At 34.9% G+C, this 16586-nt stretch overlaps 1 protein-coding gene across 1 annotated transcript; it reads right to left on the reverse strand.

The window, feature by feature from the left end:
* Nucleotides 1-943: 943 nt before the first annotated feature.
* LOC128227576 (peroxisomal multifunctional enzyme type 2-like) lies at nucleotides 944-16578 on the reverse strand. Its single transcript, XM_052938240.1, has 22 exons — nucleotides 16471-16578; nucleotides 15358-15411; nucleotides 15008-15115; nucleotides 14539-14598; nucleotides 14321-14389; nucleotides 14073-14157; nucleotides 13849-13913; nucleotides 13337-13459; nucleotides 12532-12648; nucleotides 11549-11614; nucleotides 11164-11333; nucleotides 10692-10770; nucleotides 10385-10542; nucleotides 9256-9379; nucleotides 6626-6798; nucleotides 6327-6396; nucleotides 5723-5829; nucleotides 5354-5440; nucleotides 4993-5076; nucleotides 3369-3513; nucleotides 2724-2854; nucleotides 944-1448 (listed from the first exon to the last, which is right to left on the reverse strand). Exons 1-22 carry the CDS (start codon nucleotides 16526-16528, stop codon nucleotides 1359-1361), a joined length of 2223 nt encoding a protein of 740 aa, XP_052794200.1. The 5' UTR covers nucleotides 16529-16578; the 3' UTR covers nucleotides 944-1358.
* Between the last annotated feature and the right edge of the window lie 8 nt (nucleotides 16579-16586).

Genomic DNA, 16586 nt, shown 5'->3' on the forward strand with positions numbered 1-16586 from the left:
GTTGACAGACTGAAATAATGTTTGCTTCACATCTTTAACATCATGAAATACAGGTGAAGTTAATTTGGTGACCGACGACAAATTTTGTATTAGTTCCCACTATTTTTCATCTGTCCGGACAAAATCTAATGACGTTGACAGAATTTAATAGTTTTTGCTACACATTTATACCACCATGAGAGACAGGACAAGTTTGAATTTGGTAACAATCCACAAATGATTGAGAGTTATGGCCCTTTTGCAAATCAATAGTTTTATCATTTCTGAGTCCTGGTGGCGTGTTAGGAGTACCGGTATTTGTCATTCCTTGTTAGTAATTGTTCAGACATTTTCAATTTCAAAAAGTGGGCCCTCCAATCCTTCGACATTCAATCCAGAATGCTTGATCCTAAAGTTCTCTTAACTACTGTGAACAGTAGGTGACTCCTATATCATTGAATTTGAGGAAAGGTTAAGGTCAGTGATCTTAAATTAAAAAATGTGTCCAGAATTTTCGATTGACTGTCTTCGCAATATTGGTCATGACCAGCATTGAATACAAGGTCATAGTAACTCATTTCAGGCGACATACGGGTCAGGCTTAAAATATTCTCAATTTTACCCCACTAACACTCTAGTAGATGGAGTGATGGTCGGTCTGCCAATTTGATAGGTTTGTTAAGTAGAGAAAGAAAGTGTATGTGAAGGCTGTACAGGTCCATGTTTCATGGAATTAAATGTAAAAGGTAATTTAGGTGAGACGAACAAAAAGAAACTTGTGATAAAATTTCTTTATTATTAAATCAGACATAGAATTCAACTTGAATGTCTGTATAGCGATGTTTTCATACAGTTTAATATGAGCATATTAAAGGTAGATATCTAAATTCTCAAGATTTTTTTGTAAAAACCTTGGTTTTCTTTATGTTTTGAATGAACTCGGAAAAAACAACAGAAGGCAATATGATCCATTAAATTCTTTATTACAGTGAAAATGATTGTTTATGTATACATAATATACTTACAAAATACACTCAATCATTTATTCCAATACCCGGTACAATTAAGTGATACACTAACATACGGAAAATTAAAACATGTATAGAAAATGATAACTAGTCTTAAAATTGTTCAATTACAATATAGCTTGCTATCAACATCTTGGATGATTTATATGAGCACATTTTATTGTCAAAAATCAATCACTTATGTAAACTGGTAACCTTCAACCAGACTTCATAAAATATAAATATATATGTCGACTTCCTTTTATAAACTCGTCAGTCCCCCAGTATTATTCCACATGGCAATGAACACTGTTGTTAATGTATAAGAGTTAATATAAAATCACAGATATCAGAATGTGCGTAGCATGGGTGTTACAACTTGGCCTGGTCCTTGAACAGTTCGCCAAGCTTCTGGGCCAACATGATGTTTCCTCTCAGTTTCATCTTTCCCGACATAAATGCCTGTAATATGATGGTACAAGAATTAAGCAATAGTATCATCTGGTGCTTAGTCACTTGAAACAAAAAGTACTATAGTAAATATCAAAATCATCAATAAAATTTTGCAGATCAGTTTGAGTGCACTTAAAAGGGCTGTATCGTCAGTGTGGAGAAATTTTCGTTATTGCGAAAACACTTATATTGACCCCTGTTTTATTCAGATTTAAGAGGAAGGATTCCAATCATTCAGAAAAAGCCACCATTACAGATGACTACTGTTCATTTTGATACCCAATTTTTCTCTCTAAGAATGGATTATACAATGCAAAAATATGCTCAGTCTTTGCATATTTTGCCCTTAATCCAGCTTGATTTTCAAGTTAATTATATTCTTCAAAATATTTGTTTAATCTATTATTATACCCCCACAAACGAAGTTTGAGGGGGTATATAGGAGTGAGCTTGTCGGTCGGTCGGTTTTCATGGTTTCCGGACAATAACTCATGAAAGGCTTGGCAGATTTGAACAATTTTTGGTACACAGGTGTAACATCAGAAGATACAGGTCAAGTTCGATATTGGGGCTGGTGGGGCCAAGGTCACTGTTACTAAAAATTGAAAAAAAAGGTTTCCGGACGATAACTCATCGTTACTTTGAATGCATTGTCATGTTTAACACTTGATTTTAATGATCAAGAATGAACATGATTCAGGTAAGGATAAAACTATTAAAGATTAACACAGTTGTAAAATGTATGGTTTTTTTAAAAATAAGATCAGCTATAATCCAGCAATAAAATGATAAATTAATAATTTTATCAAAAACAGGAGATATAAAAAAACGAAAATAAGAAGCATGGTGTCTAACGAGCAAGCTTCATTGACTGCAAGGTTTCTCTCATGGGTTATCTTACACCCAGAGTTACCATTTCTAACGTTCTGGTAATGTCTAATATATTTTCACAAGCAGAGGGACCCAAGAGATGTTTTTATGCAAATTAAATAAATTGAGAGCAAAACAGCATATGTGTTCATTTTTGTCAAATGTCCAAGCAATGACCTGAAGATATTTTAAGCCAGAGTGATGAACCCTGCTACTAATGTTATTTCCATACTGTAAGTAACATGCTGAGTTGTTCACTAATTAAGTTTCATATGAATAAATAAATATCTTATCGAGTAAAATTGACACCAGCACTATGAGAATATATTTTTTTCCATAAAAACAGATGATTTAAAATATTTAAAGATATGCAATAGTTTGTACTACACATTTAAAATTCTGTGATAGCCGCACCTGCTGTCCGTTTAGTTTTCCTGTGACAAGATCGACCAGGTCATCATCGGATATGACAACAGTGCAGTCTGCCTTGCCGCTCTTTGGAGTTCCCTCGTATACTGATCCCTCACCTGTCTTCATGTCAGCAGCTGGACGAGGATAGAGGAATATTGCTTTTGTAATGACTAAGTTTATGTATTTGAAACGCAAAACAAACAAAAATGCATATCAATTTTGTGTTTACATGACTTTTCTAAGGGCTACTATGAAAGTCAAGTTCATGTTGTATCCATCTATACATGATTTATAATTCTTACATATGATAGTAATAAGTTGTTTTTTATTGAGACCCAATTTACACTACCATAACTATGATAATATGATGTTCTTTATCCATAAGTCTGCACACACTGAACACCAAGCAAGACGACCCATACAATCTTGAACCAATTATCAAGAAATAAAGTGTATCTTAGTTTAGTGGTTGTTCCTGATTTGCAAACGACATCCAAGTTCAGATATGCTTATTTGCATAAGTTTGGTATTTAATCCTGTTAGTAATGTACAAATTGATAAAAAAAACTAACACCAACTTCATTTAAACAGTTCACCAGAAACCACTCAATTATGCTGCTTCTAAGTATGAATGTTGTGAGAACTTACTCCATTCAGCAACTTTCTTGCCTCCCTGGGTGATTTCCCACACAAAGACAGCGTTAATTTTCTTAGCAACACCCTTTCTCCCCTTCAACTGCTCAATCATTCCCTTGAACACAGCATCGCTCTTCAAAGCCATGTTGCTGCTACCCTGTGTATATAAAATAATGTACATTTATGATTTTATTAGGAATAAATTCTAGTTGTACATTTTGTATACAAGTATAAGCAAAAAAATATAAAAAAAATCAGTACTTTTTCATAAAACAACACATAGAATAAACACACAGTCAGATTATATTAGCATCAAAGAAAAAGTTAAAACATAACCATGTCTTATTTTAACTGTTAATCAAAATGTTATTGTTCTCTGATGTTGTTTTATAAATCTCTGAAATGTCTCCATAATGTATAAAGTCATAAATACAAATGTTTTATTTTATAATGTGTTTATCTTTCAACAGGATATGATTTGTCTGCCTAACAACAGGATATGATTTGTCTGCCTAACAACAGTTTATGATTTGGATTATTCTAGTTTATTTAGATTGATTATGAAGGCAGCTGAGAACTGAGAGGTATCACTCTCAAGTCAATTGACCAGTACTCTGTCGATTTTGAGAGCGTTTGTCTGGTGGTGAGGTTCAAACCAACAACCTCTTGGAACAATTATTATAGGTTATGCTTTGTTTGTCTAACAACAGAGCATCTAAAGACAAACATTTATTAAATCAATTTTTGTTGGAAGAACATTTTTTTTTAAATCCCTATTGATCCCAGAAATCTTCATCCTACAGACTGGGAGCTTTTTTTCCCAAAACAAATTCATGTAACTACATGTATTTTTTACTAAACATTTTTATATTCAATACATTAAGCCCCATATAATCCATTTTGTCATAAACTCTGAACAATGAAGAAAACAAAAATAAAAATACAATAATATGTCTCAACTTACCTGTTACTTTTTTATCAAACAATAATCGGACACACACATGCAACAGTTTATTTTATGCTTCCTTTTATAGGAGTTAAAACGTGGTACACGACCTAATATTTAAACTGCACGGTTCAAAGCTCAAAGGATTTGAAAGTTAAACTTAATCTTTATCACTGTAACTGGAGGTAGTTTTCTATACACTCAAATCAGGGTCACATTTTAGAATGTGTGTATGTACATTGATAACAATTTTTAACACTGAGTTGATAAGCTTTTCAATATGAAAAAACAAACAAAAGTTAACTAACTTAAAATACTACATAAAACACAATGTTAAAAAAGTTGATAGAAAAAAAGTTTTTTTTATTATTATTTCCTATCATTGTCTAAAATGGGTTGTTATAATACATATGGTAATGTGATTATTTTATAATGATCATTAACAGAATGATAAACTGATTGCAATTGTCTAATTCCATTTGGTGCTGCAAAAGTTAAACAATTATTTTCCCATTCAAATCACTTTGAAACTTATTACACCAAATCCCAATATTTGAACAATGCTCATCATGAAAGTAAATGATCACCTTGAAGTCAATTTTCGCAGACGGGTTCTTGGAGTTGTTCATTCGTTTGGTCATTAGATTAAAAATTATACTACAATTGTTTGTCAATTCTTTTACAACCCACCTTTGAGCTGGCCTGACTTTCTGTAGCACCCTCATACAGGTCTATGTAGGCCCCAGACAGGCACACTGACCCATTCTCAACAACCTGGTGAAATACAACACATGTATTGTAGTAGTACTTGCAGCAGCAACAAATGCATAGCTCCTCTGGTGTTTTGTCAGAGAAATGCGAATTCTTAACCGCATAATTATGTGCAATGTTTTGTCTGTAAATGTCTTAAAAAAAAGGGTAAGTAACATGTATGACAATACAAACAACTATGTCACGTTTAATTTGAATATCCATAGTGGTGTTCACACTTCTTATACTTCTTAAAACCAGTCTAGCAAACTTTTGTTGCTAAAACCACTACAGTACTTACTTTGCACTGGAAGAAGATCCTGTTTCCATCCTTCCACATGTCTGTCTGCAATGTCTGCCCAGGTAAGACAGGCTTCGAGAAACGCACCTGCAGTAAGAAAGAAATTGCGTTTAAATGAATAAAGCTCATCTTTGGAACTATGATCAATGTTTTACCATACAAAGTGTAAATATTTGTCATTTCAAGTTTGAATGTCAATATCAAACTTGCCTTTCCATGATCTGGGGCGGTATTCAATATAGTTCTTATCCTTATCCTTAGACATGCCTCAGTGATTCCATTCAGTTGATTGGTCAATTTATTTTACAGTCCAATCAAAAAGCTGAGATTTCACTCTTAAATTTAAGATTGATCTAAGTTGGTCCTTACCTTTATAGCCTTGATCTTAGAGACATCATTGTTAGCATATTTCTTGAGCACATGTCGGGTTGCAAAGCCAAAGCTGCACATGCCGTGGAGTATTGGCTCCTTAAAGCCTGCAAATCATGCCACAGATAGAAACAAACTGATAGACAACAGTTATATGCTAATATTTGTTCACAATCCTTCATGGTCATCAAGTAATTGACTTTTCTTAGAATAAATACTTTAAAGCTGTACTCTTACAGATTGACAGTTTTTACATTTTTTTTAGTTTTTGTCTCAGAATCAGCCTATTTTGGTGTTATTGCCTTAAATTCAGCTAAAATATAAAAAATCTCAATTGTTTAGAAAACTGCTGAAAATTTCATTTTTCTTAAAGCGTTTGTAACGCTTTTAGATATAAACCATAAATTTTTGTACAAAATTACTAAAAAATGATCTTTTGTCAGCAGTCTTGTATCACTGGTAACCAGACCTTTATGTAAAGTTATGTTCTTTCCAAGACAAAAAAATAAAAAAAGATGTCAAGACTGTCAATCTGTGAAAGTGTAGCTTTAACACAAAACAAAGAATTTGTTGAATGATGGCAGGTAGATGAAGCCTGACATACCTCCCATAGCAGCAAAGCTGGGGTCAATATGGAGGGGATTCCTGTCCCCGGTCAGCCGGTACAGAGCAGCCTGAAAGTATACAGGGCATATTTATAAACCTTTTCATAGGCACTTTTCAAAGGTAATCTTATTAGATTGCTTGCAGGTGCTTATTATTTCCTGTTCATAAACCCTAACATCAGTGTTTTTAACATACTTTTACTACCATAAGAAAATATGCATCAACAATTATACATAAATGTATACTATTGTATAGTGTTTGTTGAACATGGACACACCCTACAGACTCAATAGTTACCTGGTCCACACTTGTCTTCTCTGCCATGGAAGAGTCGGGTGCACGTGTCGGGGCTTTAATCATTGGCTTGAGTTCTGAGGAGGACTTGGCTCCCTGGAATCCTCCTGCTCCAATTACCATGATGGCTGACTGGTTGAATGCAACCTTCTCGTTCTTCTCATCAAATGTGTCCACTGACAAAGGAAGTTATATCTTTGTTCAACAAAATTCAATAGATTCCTAAACTCTACTTAAAAATGAAATGAAAATATAGCAAAACTAGTTTCATAAAAAAATATATATGACAAGAGGGCCCTGAAGGCCCTGTATCGCTCATCTGATCCAATTCAAGTGTGAAATAAGTGTTTTCAGGGCGAGGCCAATTGTGACGGGGGGGGGGGGGGGGGGGGGGGGGGGGGGGGGGGATACGTGTTTTTTTTTTTAGGGCGATGGAAAGTGCAACAAAATTGGACTTAATTTAAACAAATTTAGGACTAGTTTTCAATGCTACATGTTAAATATTAAAGTTGAGGGTATTACAGTTTTAGAGAATTTGAAATGTCAGTCTGGTGGTCTGCTACCTTAGAAAGGATGCGTTCTTGTCTTTGTTTGTACATTTTTATTTTCTGTTCTTGTTATGGTTGGAGTATAAACATGAAAATTGTTTCATTTAATTCAGAATGTATTTTAGCAGTGAGTATGATTAAAACTTGTTCAACATGAAAATGCACGAAACATTGAAAACTTATTATACATACTTTTGACTACATCATGGAAGGACTTTTTTTATTAAATTACAGAGTTTATTTTCAATAAATCTGCATATAATCATGAGGTATGGAATCAAAACATTTATACCTGCTGGGATTAAAAAAAACATATTACTTAGATCCTTCCTAGTGACCAAGTTTTTTTTTAAATTTCACAGATGATATTTTAAATATCATGGATGACCCAGTTGCAAACTTTACCTTGTTGTAATAAGTACATTCTGACCAGGTTTCATATAGATAAAGTAGAAAATATGGCCTCAACAGTGTTTTAACAATGTTTTCTATGACTTGACTTCGTGACCTAGTTTTTGAACTCATGTTACCCAGTTTCAAACTTGACATAGACTTCATAAACACAAACATTCTGACATAGTTTTATGGTGATCAAAGAGAGAATGTAACCTCTACAGTGTTTACCAAGTTTTTCTATGATTTTACCTAGTGGCCAAGTTTTTGACCTCTGATTACCCAGTTTCAAACTCTACCTAAAGATCATCAAGAATAACATTCTGATCAAGTTCCATGGACATATGGTCATAAATGTGGCCTCTAGAGTGTTAACATGATTTCCTATTATTTGACCTTGTGACCTAGTTTTTGACTGCACATGACCCAGATTCGAACTTGGCCTAGAGCTAGTCAATATAAACATTCTGACTAAGTTTCATGAACATACAGTCATAAATGTGACCTCTAGAGTGCTAACAGGCTTTTCCTATGATTTGACCTAATGACCTAGTTTTTTACCACACATGACCCGGATTCAAACTTGACTAAGAGATTATCAATATAAACATTCTGACCAACTTTCATGAAGATACAGTTATAAATGTGACCTCTAGTGTTAACAAGCTTTTCCTTAAATTTGACCTGGTGACCTAGTTTTTGACCGCACATGACCCAGATTCAAACTCGACCTAGAGACCATTAATATTAACATTCTGGCCAAGTTTCCTGAAGATACAGTCATAAATGTGACCTCTAGAGTGCTAACAAGCTTTTCATATGATTTGACCTAATGACCTAGTTTTTGACCACACATGACCCGGATTCAAACTTGACTTAAAGATTATCAATATAAACATTCTGACCAACTTTCATGAAGATACAGTTATAAATGTGACCTCTAGTGTTAACAAGCTTTTCCTTAAATTTGACCTGGTGACCTAGTTTTTGTCCGCACATGACCCAGATTCGAACTTGGGCTAGAGATCATTTATATTAACATTCTGGCAAAGTTTCCTGAAGATACAGTCATAAATGTGACCTTTAGAGTGCTGACAAGCTTTTCCTACGATTTGACCTGGTGACCTAGTTTTTGACCGCACATTAATCAGATTTAAACTTGACTTAAAGATTATTAATATAAACATTCTGACCAACTTTCATATAGATACAGTCATAAATGTGACATCTAGAGTGTTAACAAGCTTTTCCTTCAATTTGACCTGGTGACCTAGTTTTTGACCACACATGACCCAGATTCGAACTTGACCTATAGATCATTAATATTAACATTCTGGCCAAGTTTCCTGAAGATACAGTCATAAATGTGACCTCTATAGTGTTAACAAGCTTTTCCTTTACCTTTTGACCTGGTGACCCAGCTTTTAACCCCAGATGACCCAATATCGAACTTGTCCAAGATTTTATTGAGGGTAACATTCTGACCAAGTTTCATTAAGATGGTGCCAAAATTGTGACCTCTAGAGTGTTAACAGTCAAATTGTTGACGACGGACGACAACAACGGACGAAGGACACAGGGCGATCCCAATAGCTCACCTTGAGCACATCGTGCTCAGGTGAGCTAAAAATTACTAATTTATTAAATTATTATGTTTCCATTCCAAAGGATTTTAAATTAACAGGACCTTACCATTAATAACAATGAGAGCACCCACACCCTTGTCAAGAACGTCAACAATGCGAGCCTTTGAGGTCAGCTTCCCACTGGGGGCAAATGGTTTGAACAACTCCATATACTGCTCTCCATGTAGAATCTGTATAGACAGAAAGCTTTTACTATACTTGATAATTTGTTGTGTTTTTTTTAAAACAATAATGGGATTGGCCTTAGCAGCAAATTAGGAGAATTTTTAGACCAAAATACTGCTGACTTCTTTATTGACACCCTATTTTGGAACACATAATTTTTCGAGCATCACACGTTATCTTTTACCCACTGTAGATATAAGCAGGCAAAACGAAAATAGAAATACAAACCCCAATGGCAGAATACCAGTAATGTGTATAACTTCCTAGTTACCTTGGTTACATTCACACTGCATATGGGGATTTCCTAAGTAATGAGCCTAGCAGTGCTGGCCTTAAGGGAGTTCCAACGCCCCTTATAGTTACATCCACATTCTACCCAAGGATGTTTCTAGTATTGAGCCAACAAGTGCTGCCCCATAGGGAATTTTCACTCACCTAAGTGACATCACCACAGTGGCCGAGGATTCCCCCATTAGTGTTTGCCTATAGGGAATGTCCACCAAACTTGGTGACATTCACACAGAGACTAGGAATTATCCAAGTGAAGAGCCCACAAAAAGGCTGGTGATTCTCAAGACTAAAAGCTCAGTAGTGCTGGTCTATAGTGAAACCCCATTTACCTTGGTGACATCCACACTGAGGCTGTGGATTCCTTAAGGAAAGATCCAAGAAGGGCTGGCCTATAGGGAATTCCCATTCACCTCTGTGTCAACCACAAAGAGCCTGGGGATTTCCAAAGAAAATATCCCAGCAGGGCTGCCCTATAGGGAATGTCCACTCACCTCTGTGACATCCACATTGAGACCAGGGATTCCCCAAATAAAGGTCCCAGCAGTGCTGGCATAAAGGGAACTCCCACTCCCAGCATTGCTGGTCTATAGTGTATTCCCATTTACCTTGGTGACATCCACACTGAGATCAGGGATTCCCCAAATAAAGGTCCCAGCAGTGCTAGCATAAAGGGAACTCCCAGACCCAGCAGTGCTGGGTTATAGTGTATTCCCAATTACCTTGGTGACATCTACACTGAGGCCAGGGATTCCCCCAGTGAAGAGCCCAGCAGTGCCAGCCTGGGATGGGAGAATTGAGAAGCTAGGAACCACGCTGAAATCTTCACTTCCTTCATACAGGAACTTGAGGTGATCTTCATCACGAGTTGTGTACCCAACTGTGGAGCAGAATAAAAAGTTCATATTAAGAAGCAACACTATTTCTACACAAATTTGAAATATGTATGTTGACAAAATATTAAAGCCCGTACTTTATGAAAAATACATAGAAAATGTGGATAAATAGAAATGAAAAAACTGAACTCACTTGACAAAGCATACAGGATGGCCTCCTTTGGGGTGTATTCAAATGTTGATGGCTTTACATTAGCTGACTTTGCCAGTTCCTAAATCACAAAATTCATGCATTAAAAAAGGAGTCACATATAAAATTGGTTACTTCCAAGACTAAATGAGCTACAGCAAGGCTATAGGGATCATCTTTAAAACTAACAAGCATATCATACAATCAATATTTTGAATGTTTTATTATTAGTTATTATGCGATATTCATTGAAGGAAATAACTTGGCTGGAAACGTTACACCAGGTTTATTGAAGTGAAGTTAAAATTTGTACAAAGGGCCAATCAATAGGTTGGCCTAAGTATATGATTAGATATACCATGCTTGATCTGACCAAAATGCAGGCATGTACTTTACACAAATTATGCAAAAGATTATTTTCAGCCCAAGTCTGTGACATCAACTATTTGACTTCAGCGGCTAAGATCCCACTCACCACATCAATGCCCCCATTTCCACTGGAGGAGGGAGGTCTCTGCGGCTGGGAGTTCTGCCCAAACCCGTCAAGCTCCCCGAGGACACTGATCAGGTGCTTGGTTGTTTCCATGCTAGTGGTCGGGTTGGTCGAGTCAGAGAAGTCTGTGATCTTCTCCCACTGGTCACGCACTGAGTTGGTTAAAATGTAGCTTTATGTAGCTTTACAAGATAACATATAAGTATGTTAGAGAAAATATTAACAAAATTAATCATTATTCCTATAACTCTTACAGAAAGTTTTCATTTCTGGGTTGTCTCAAAACTTTGGCTGTTTATAATCCCTTTTAACCATGTGAATCTAATACTATGTAATGTTATCCAGAAAAGGAACAATATCTCTATACCTGACTCTGGTGTCATTGGCGTTGAGGCTTCCCTGCAGATGGCACCTACAGTCCTCTGCCAGCGCACTGAAAAAGACAACACATGTACCAGGCTATATAGGTTCACACTGATTACTTACTAAATATAAATAAGTATACAGTATAGGACTAAAATTTCAATCTTAAATGTTAATTATGGGAAAATAATATGTTCTATTTCAAAATGTCAGAAAAATGTATTTTCATGAAAATATAGTTTTTCTATGATTCTGAAAGATGTATATGAAATTTAGCAGCGCATGAATAAATGTTAGTCACCATTTATTGCATAAAATATTTTAAAGGTCAAGATTGATAAGATTTAACAGTTGATAAGAAACCATTTTCTAGGTATTTGAGTTTGCTTTATGGTATTCACTCTCACTGTCAGAGTTTAGGCTGATTTGCTTGCAGAAGAGCTGTATTCCCACTGAAGAGTGAGGACCTGACACTTCGTTGTTGACATTTCATGTGTTTCAGATTATTTACAGTGGGGTATTTTAGTTTATAAATTAGTTAATTGTTGTGTGAATTTTCCAGAATGTTTGTATGAGTCAGACAACTTGAAAAGATACTAAATTGTTGATATATTATATTCATGTTAAAGCATTTGTTTTCATTTGTAAAGATTTTGTACAACAGCAAATGCTAGAGAATTGTGCTTCAAAAAAATGTATGAAAAATAGTATTGCCTTTTCCCTAAAAAACAGTTAGTTATGTTTATTTCCAAACAAATCTTTATTTAAACATATGCAATCTATTTTTCTATAAAATGTATCTACATGGGTATTTGCTGTTTCAAAATTGAGGTATTTATCTTAAAAGTTTTAGTAGGTTCAAAAATGGTACAATCTTATTTAATGTTATAAATAAGAAATATTGTACTTGAATCATTAAAAGTTCCTTTCACAATATTTCAACTTACTACTTTTCAACAATTCTTGTTACAGTTACAGCCCACTTACACTTGGCGACCCATCCTCCCCCAACCTCAAACAGACTGCCGGATTCCTGGGTGTTCTCATGACACAGATACAGGACCAGTGGTGCCACAAACTCCGGTTTCAGTGCAGCAACCAACTCTGGAACGAAGTACAAAACAAGTTTTGACAGAATGTGATGCATAAACTGTATTGACCAGTCACATGTGTTGCTTTCACAGAGGCAATTTTAATAACATATGCAAAGAATAACATGAAGTTGAACATTAAGCAGATAATTATTATGTTCATTATGATATAGCATTATTTGGTTACGTTCTACTAGGTTTTATATATAAAAAGGAGGTGCACCTCTTAATCATCCTGTACTCAATTTATCAATGCAACAATAGTACATGCAGCCTCATCATGAAAAACCTTCATGGCAAGTTTTTGAAAAATCCTAAAATGCAAGACAGACAATGTTCAGCCAAGACCAGTCCTATCAACAGCATTCATTTTGACATTTAACCTTTAAGTGTGATCTTGACCTTTGAGGTACAGACCTGGGTCTTGTGCCTGACATGCCGCCTCATCATGGTGAACATTCATGGCATGTCTTTTGGAATTTCAATTATGCATGGTCAAGATACAGCCTGGACATGGTCTAATCCAGATGCACTTACGCACATGCATGGAACCCCCACTTTGACAGCTATGTCGAGCTCACCGCAAGCAGGCTCGACAAAAAAGGCCTAGCTACAGTCTTGCATACTATTTTAGATTAGAAGTTTATAACATAGACAATACTATACTTCAAAACACATAATATTCCAGATCATGAGATTACCTGGGGGCATGACAGTCTCAGTAAGTCGGGAGCCAGCAGTTGGGGCAACAGCATTACTTGTGATGTTATACTTCCTCCCCTCGATAGCCAGCGTGTTGCTCAGACCAACCAGACCTAGCTTAGCTGTAACACAAAATATATGTGTATAAAATCAGTAAATATTCTGTTATGCCAATTATTCAATAACACAATACATATGCTCATATTAAACAGACAAATGGAGTTTCTATTACTTTAAATTTCAGAAATAATATGTTAAATTGTTTTTAATATATTTCATAGGCTTTCCAAATATTTACCGAAGATGTTTTCATTACAGATATACATGTGCCTAAACACAATATCATAGACTGCTAGTCTTAGACTTTCTGCTCACAGGCTACATAGAAATATCTATAAGCAAGTCAGAATGTACAATAAAGTATGTAGTTTGCTTGTCCAAGTCAGAATGTACCACAACATAGTTTGCCTGTTAAAAGTCAGAATTTACTCATCATAATGTATTATAATACCTGCACTGTAGTTTGCCTGTCCAAAGTTTCCAAATATGCCAGCAACACTGGAGGTCATGATGATCCTGTGGACACAAAACCCAGACATGGTAAACACTGAGATTTATCTCCAATTTAATCTTAAAAAGAAAAATCTACTATTAAAATTATGGACATTTGCATAGTTCTTCATGTAAAGTGGTTTGAACATGTTAACTGGATGTTTAAATTAGACAAAGGCTTACCTGCCAAAATTGTTTTTCTTCATGTGAGGCCAGGCAGCCCTGGAGACGGAGAAAGAGCCCCGCAGATGGACTTTCTGGATCAGGTCTGTCAAACAAACATACATGTATTTACTGTATTTGAATACAGATGTACAATTTTGAATTTGGGCAACGACTATTAAAATAATTATGACTACTAGTCACTGTGACAGTCACTTACATTTGCACATGTTAAAGAAATGTAGCAAATATATGAATATAGATCATACCCCAGTCCAAGTCGCTGACTCTGGCGAAAGACTTGTCCCTAAGGATGCCAGCATTGTTGATAACAATATCTGCAATACAATAACATCAGCTCTTTAATTAAAAATTAATGTCTAGACTTAAAAAAAGTCTCAGTATTGTTTTTCCCAAGTTAAAGCGATAAATACATATCAAATAATTACCAACTAGAAAAGTTTAATGTTTGAATATAAACTTTTACCTATCCTTCCAAACTCCTTGATAGCAGTTTCCACCAACTTTTCTCCAAACTCCACCGAGTCTAAAAATATCATTATATACCATTTTAAACAGTTTTATGATAGCTGAACATTACAAATAACTTAAAAATATATATGATAAATAATAATTTTATTGTTACTTTACTCTATGTTAACAATGTATGCTGACTATTTTTTCATAGCAGAGTCCTGACTGTTTTATAGTCTTGTCTACATATAGAATCATGACTTTTGCAAGGATAGTCAAGTCATTTTTATTACATTTAAATGACAGATAGATGGATATCTTTTATACCTCCAAGTCTGAGAGCAAAACGTATATACATATACAGAAGGTAAATTACAAGCCTTCAGACAATAAAAGTGCTGTTACATCTTTCACTGTAGCTTTGATTTACTAAAAAAACTCTTATAATAAATTATTTTAGTGTTAGATATTCCTGTTTGTACCATAATTGGCCACAGCCTTGCCTCCCTTGGCCCTGATCTCATCGACAACCTTGTCCGCTGCCCGGGTGCTCTGACCTTCACCTTTGAAACTGCCTCCAAGGTCATTCACTGCAATATGTATTAATCTAGCTACATATTTTTACTTTGATTTATTATTATAGATTTGTTCATAATACCCTATGGTTCTGAAGGGATGTCCAGATGAAATATTGATTGTTTTAAAAGACTGCTTGGCTTCTTAAATGAAAGTATTGTTAGAATATGTTGCTAGATACCTGACAAACTTAACCGTGACAGTACTTTAATATTAAGAAGTATGTTCATGAGTTTTGGCTAGATCCATTGCTTACCAACAACTGACGCCCCACGTTCTGCAAACTGTATGGCATACTGCCTGCCAAGACCTGTATCAAAATAAAGTTTTATTATAATTTGAATGTTAATGATTGACATTTAGCTAAAAGAGAAAACCAGTAGACAGCCTGGCTTATGCTGAATTATTTGACCATTATAGTTTTGTAAAGCCAAAAATAAACACCAACCATTATTTATTATGTACAAGTGCAAGGAAGTAGAAATTTCATAAATTGGTAAAACTGTTCATCATTCAATAGATTTGAAAAAACAATAACAGGTAACCAATGCTTTCATAATAAATGACTCTTGTCAGGGTTTGACACTAAAGGGAGTCAAGGTTTTGGCTCCAGTCTGTTGGGCTGCTTATTGTGAGAAGGACGACTGTTATGAGTGAATCAATAAGCACTCTTAATATTTTCAAATTTGAATATTTTAATGTATTGCCTGAATTAATTATTTTTTAAACATTTTTCTGTCTTTTTTTGCATTAATATGACATTATTTTTTAAACACTGGACTCATTAATTATGTCTGGGATATCTTGGATTTCTAAATAGGATGTCCAATGGACTCTGATGCAAAAACAGTTTGACTTCATGTCTAACATGGCTTGTCAATACAATCGCTTTAAATTCATTGCCATCTATGTATACTGTATGTACCTTTGAATGACTGTCCAACACCGACAAATGCTTTATAAATGTTTACTGGTGCTAAGATATTGCAAAAAGCCATATCTATTCAAAAAAGCTTATTTCCATTCCAAAGGTTCAGGTCTAGATTATGACACTTGCAGATGCTGAACTTTGAAACAACTGTTAGTTTGTGTGTATGCATATTAATTAAGAACTGTCACTTAAATTTTAATGTCCAATGTCAACCTATGGATGAATTAGCAACATATCAAAGTTTAAGAAACCTTAAATTCTTCATTTAAATATAGACAATATTACACTAACAACAACAAAATCCAAGTTTTGTGTCATTCTATATCTTGACCTTTTCATTTTTAAGTGAATTATTTCCCATTCAACCAACCAAAATGAAATATTTAGGAAATACATACTGAAAAAAGTCAAACCAAATAGCTTTAACTGAAAAACTACCTTGTCCAGCTCCTGTCACCAACACAACTTTCCCATCAAATCTCAGAGGTTCGCCCATGTTGACTGTTGATAGCAGAGTGATGTTTAGTCCTCAGAGTGCTTGCCCTTTGACAAAT

The sequence above is a fragment of the Mya arenaria genome, chromosome 3 (assembly GCF_026914265.1).
Source record: "Mya arenaria isolate MELC-2E11 chromosome 3, ASM2691426v1".
In the NCBI taxonomy this organism is placed as follows: Eukaryota; Metazoa; Mollusca; class Bivalvia; order Myida; family Myidae; genus Mya; species Mya arenaria.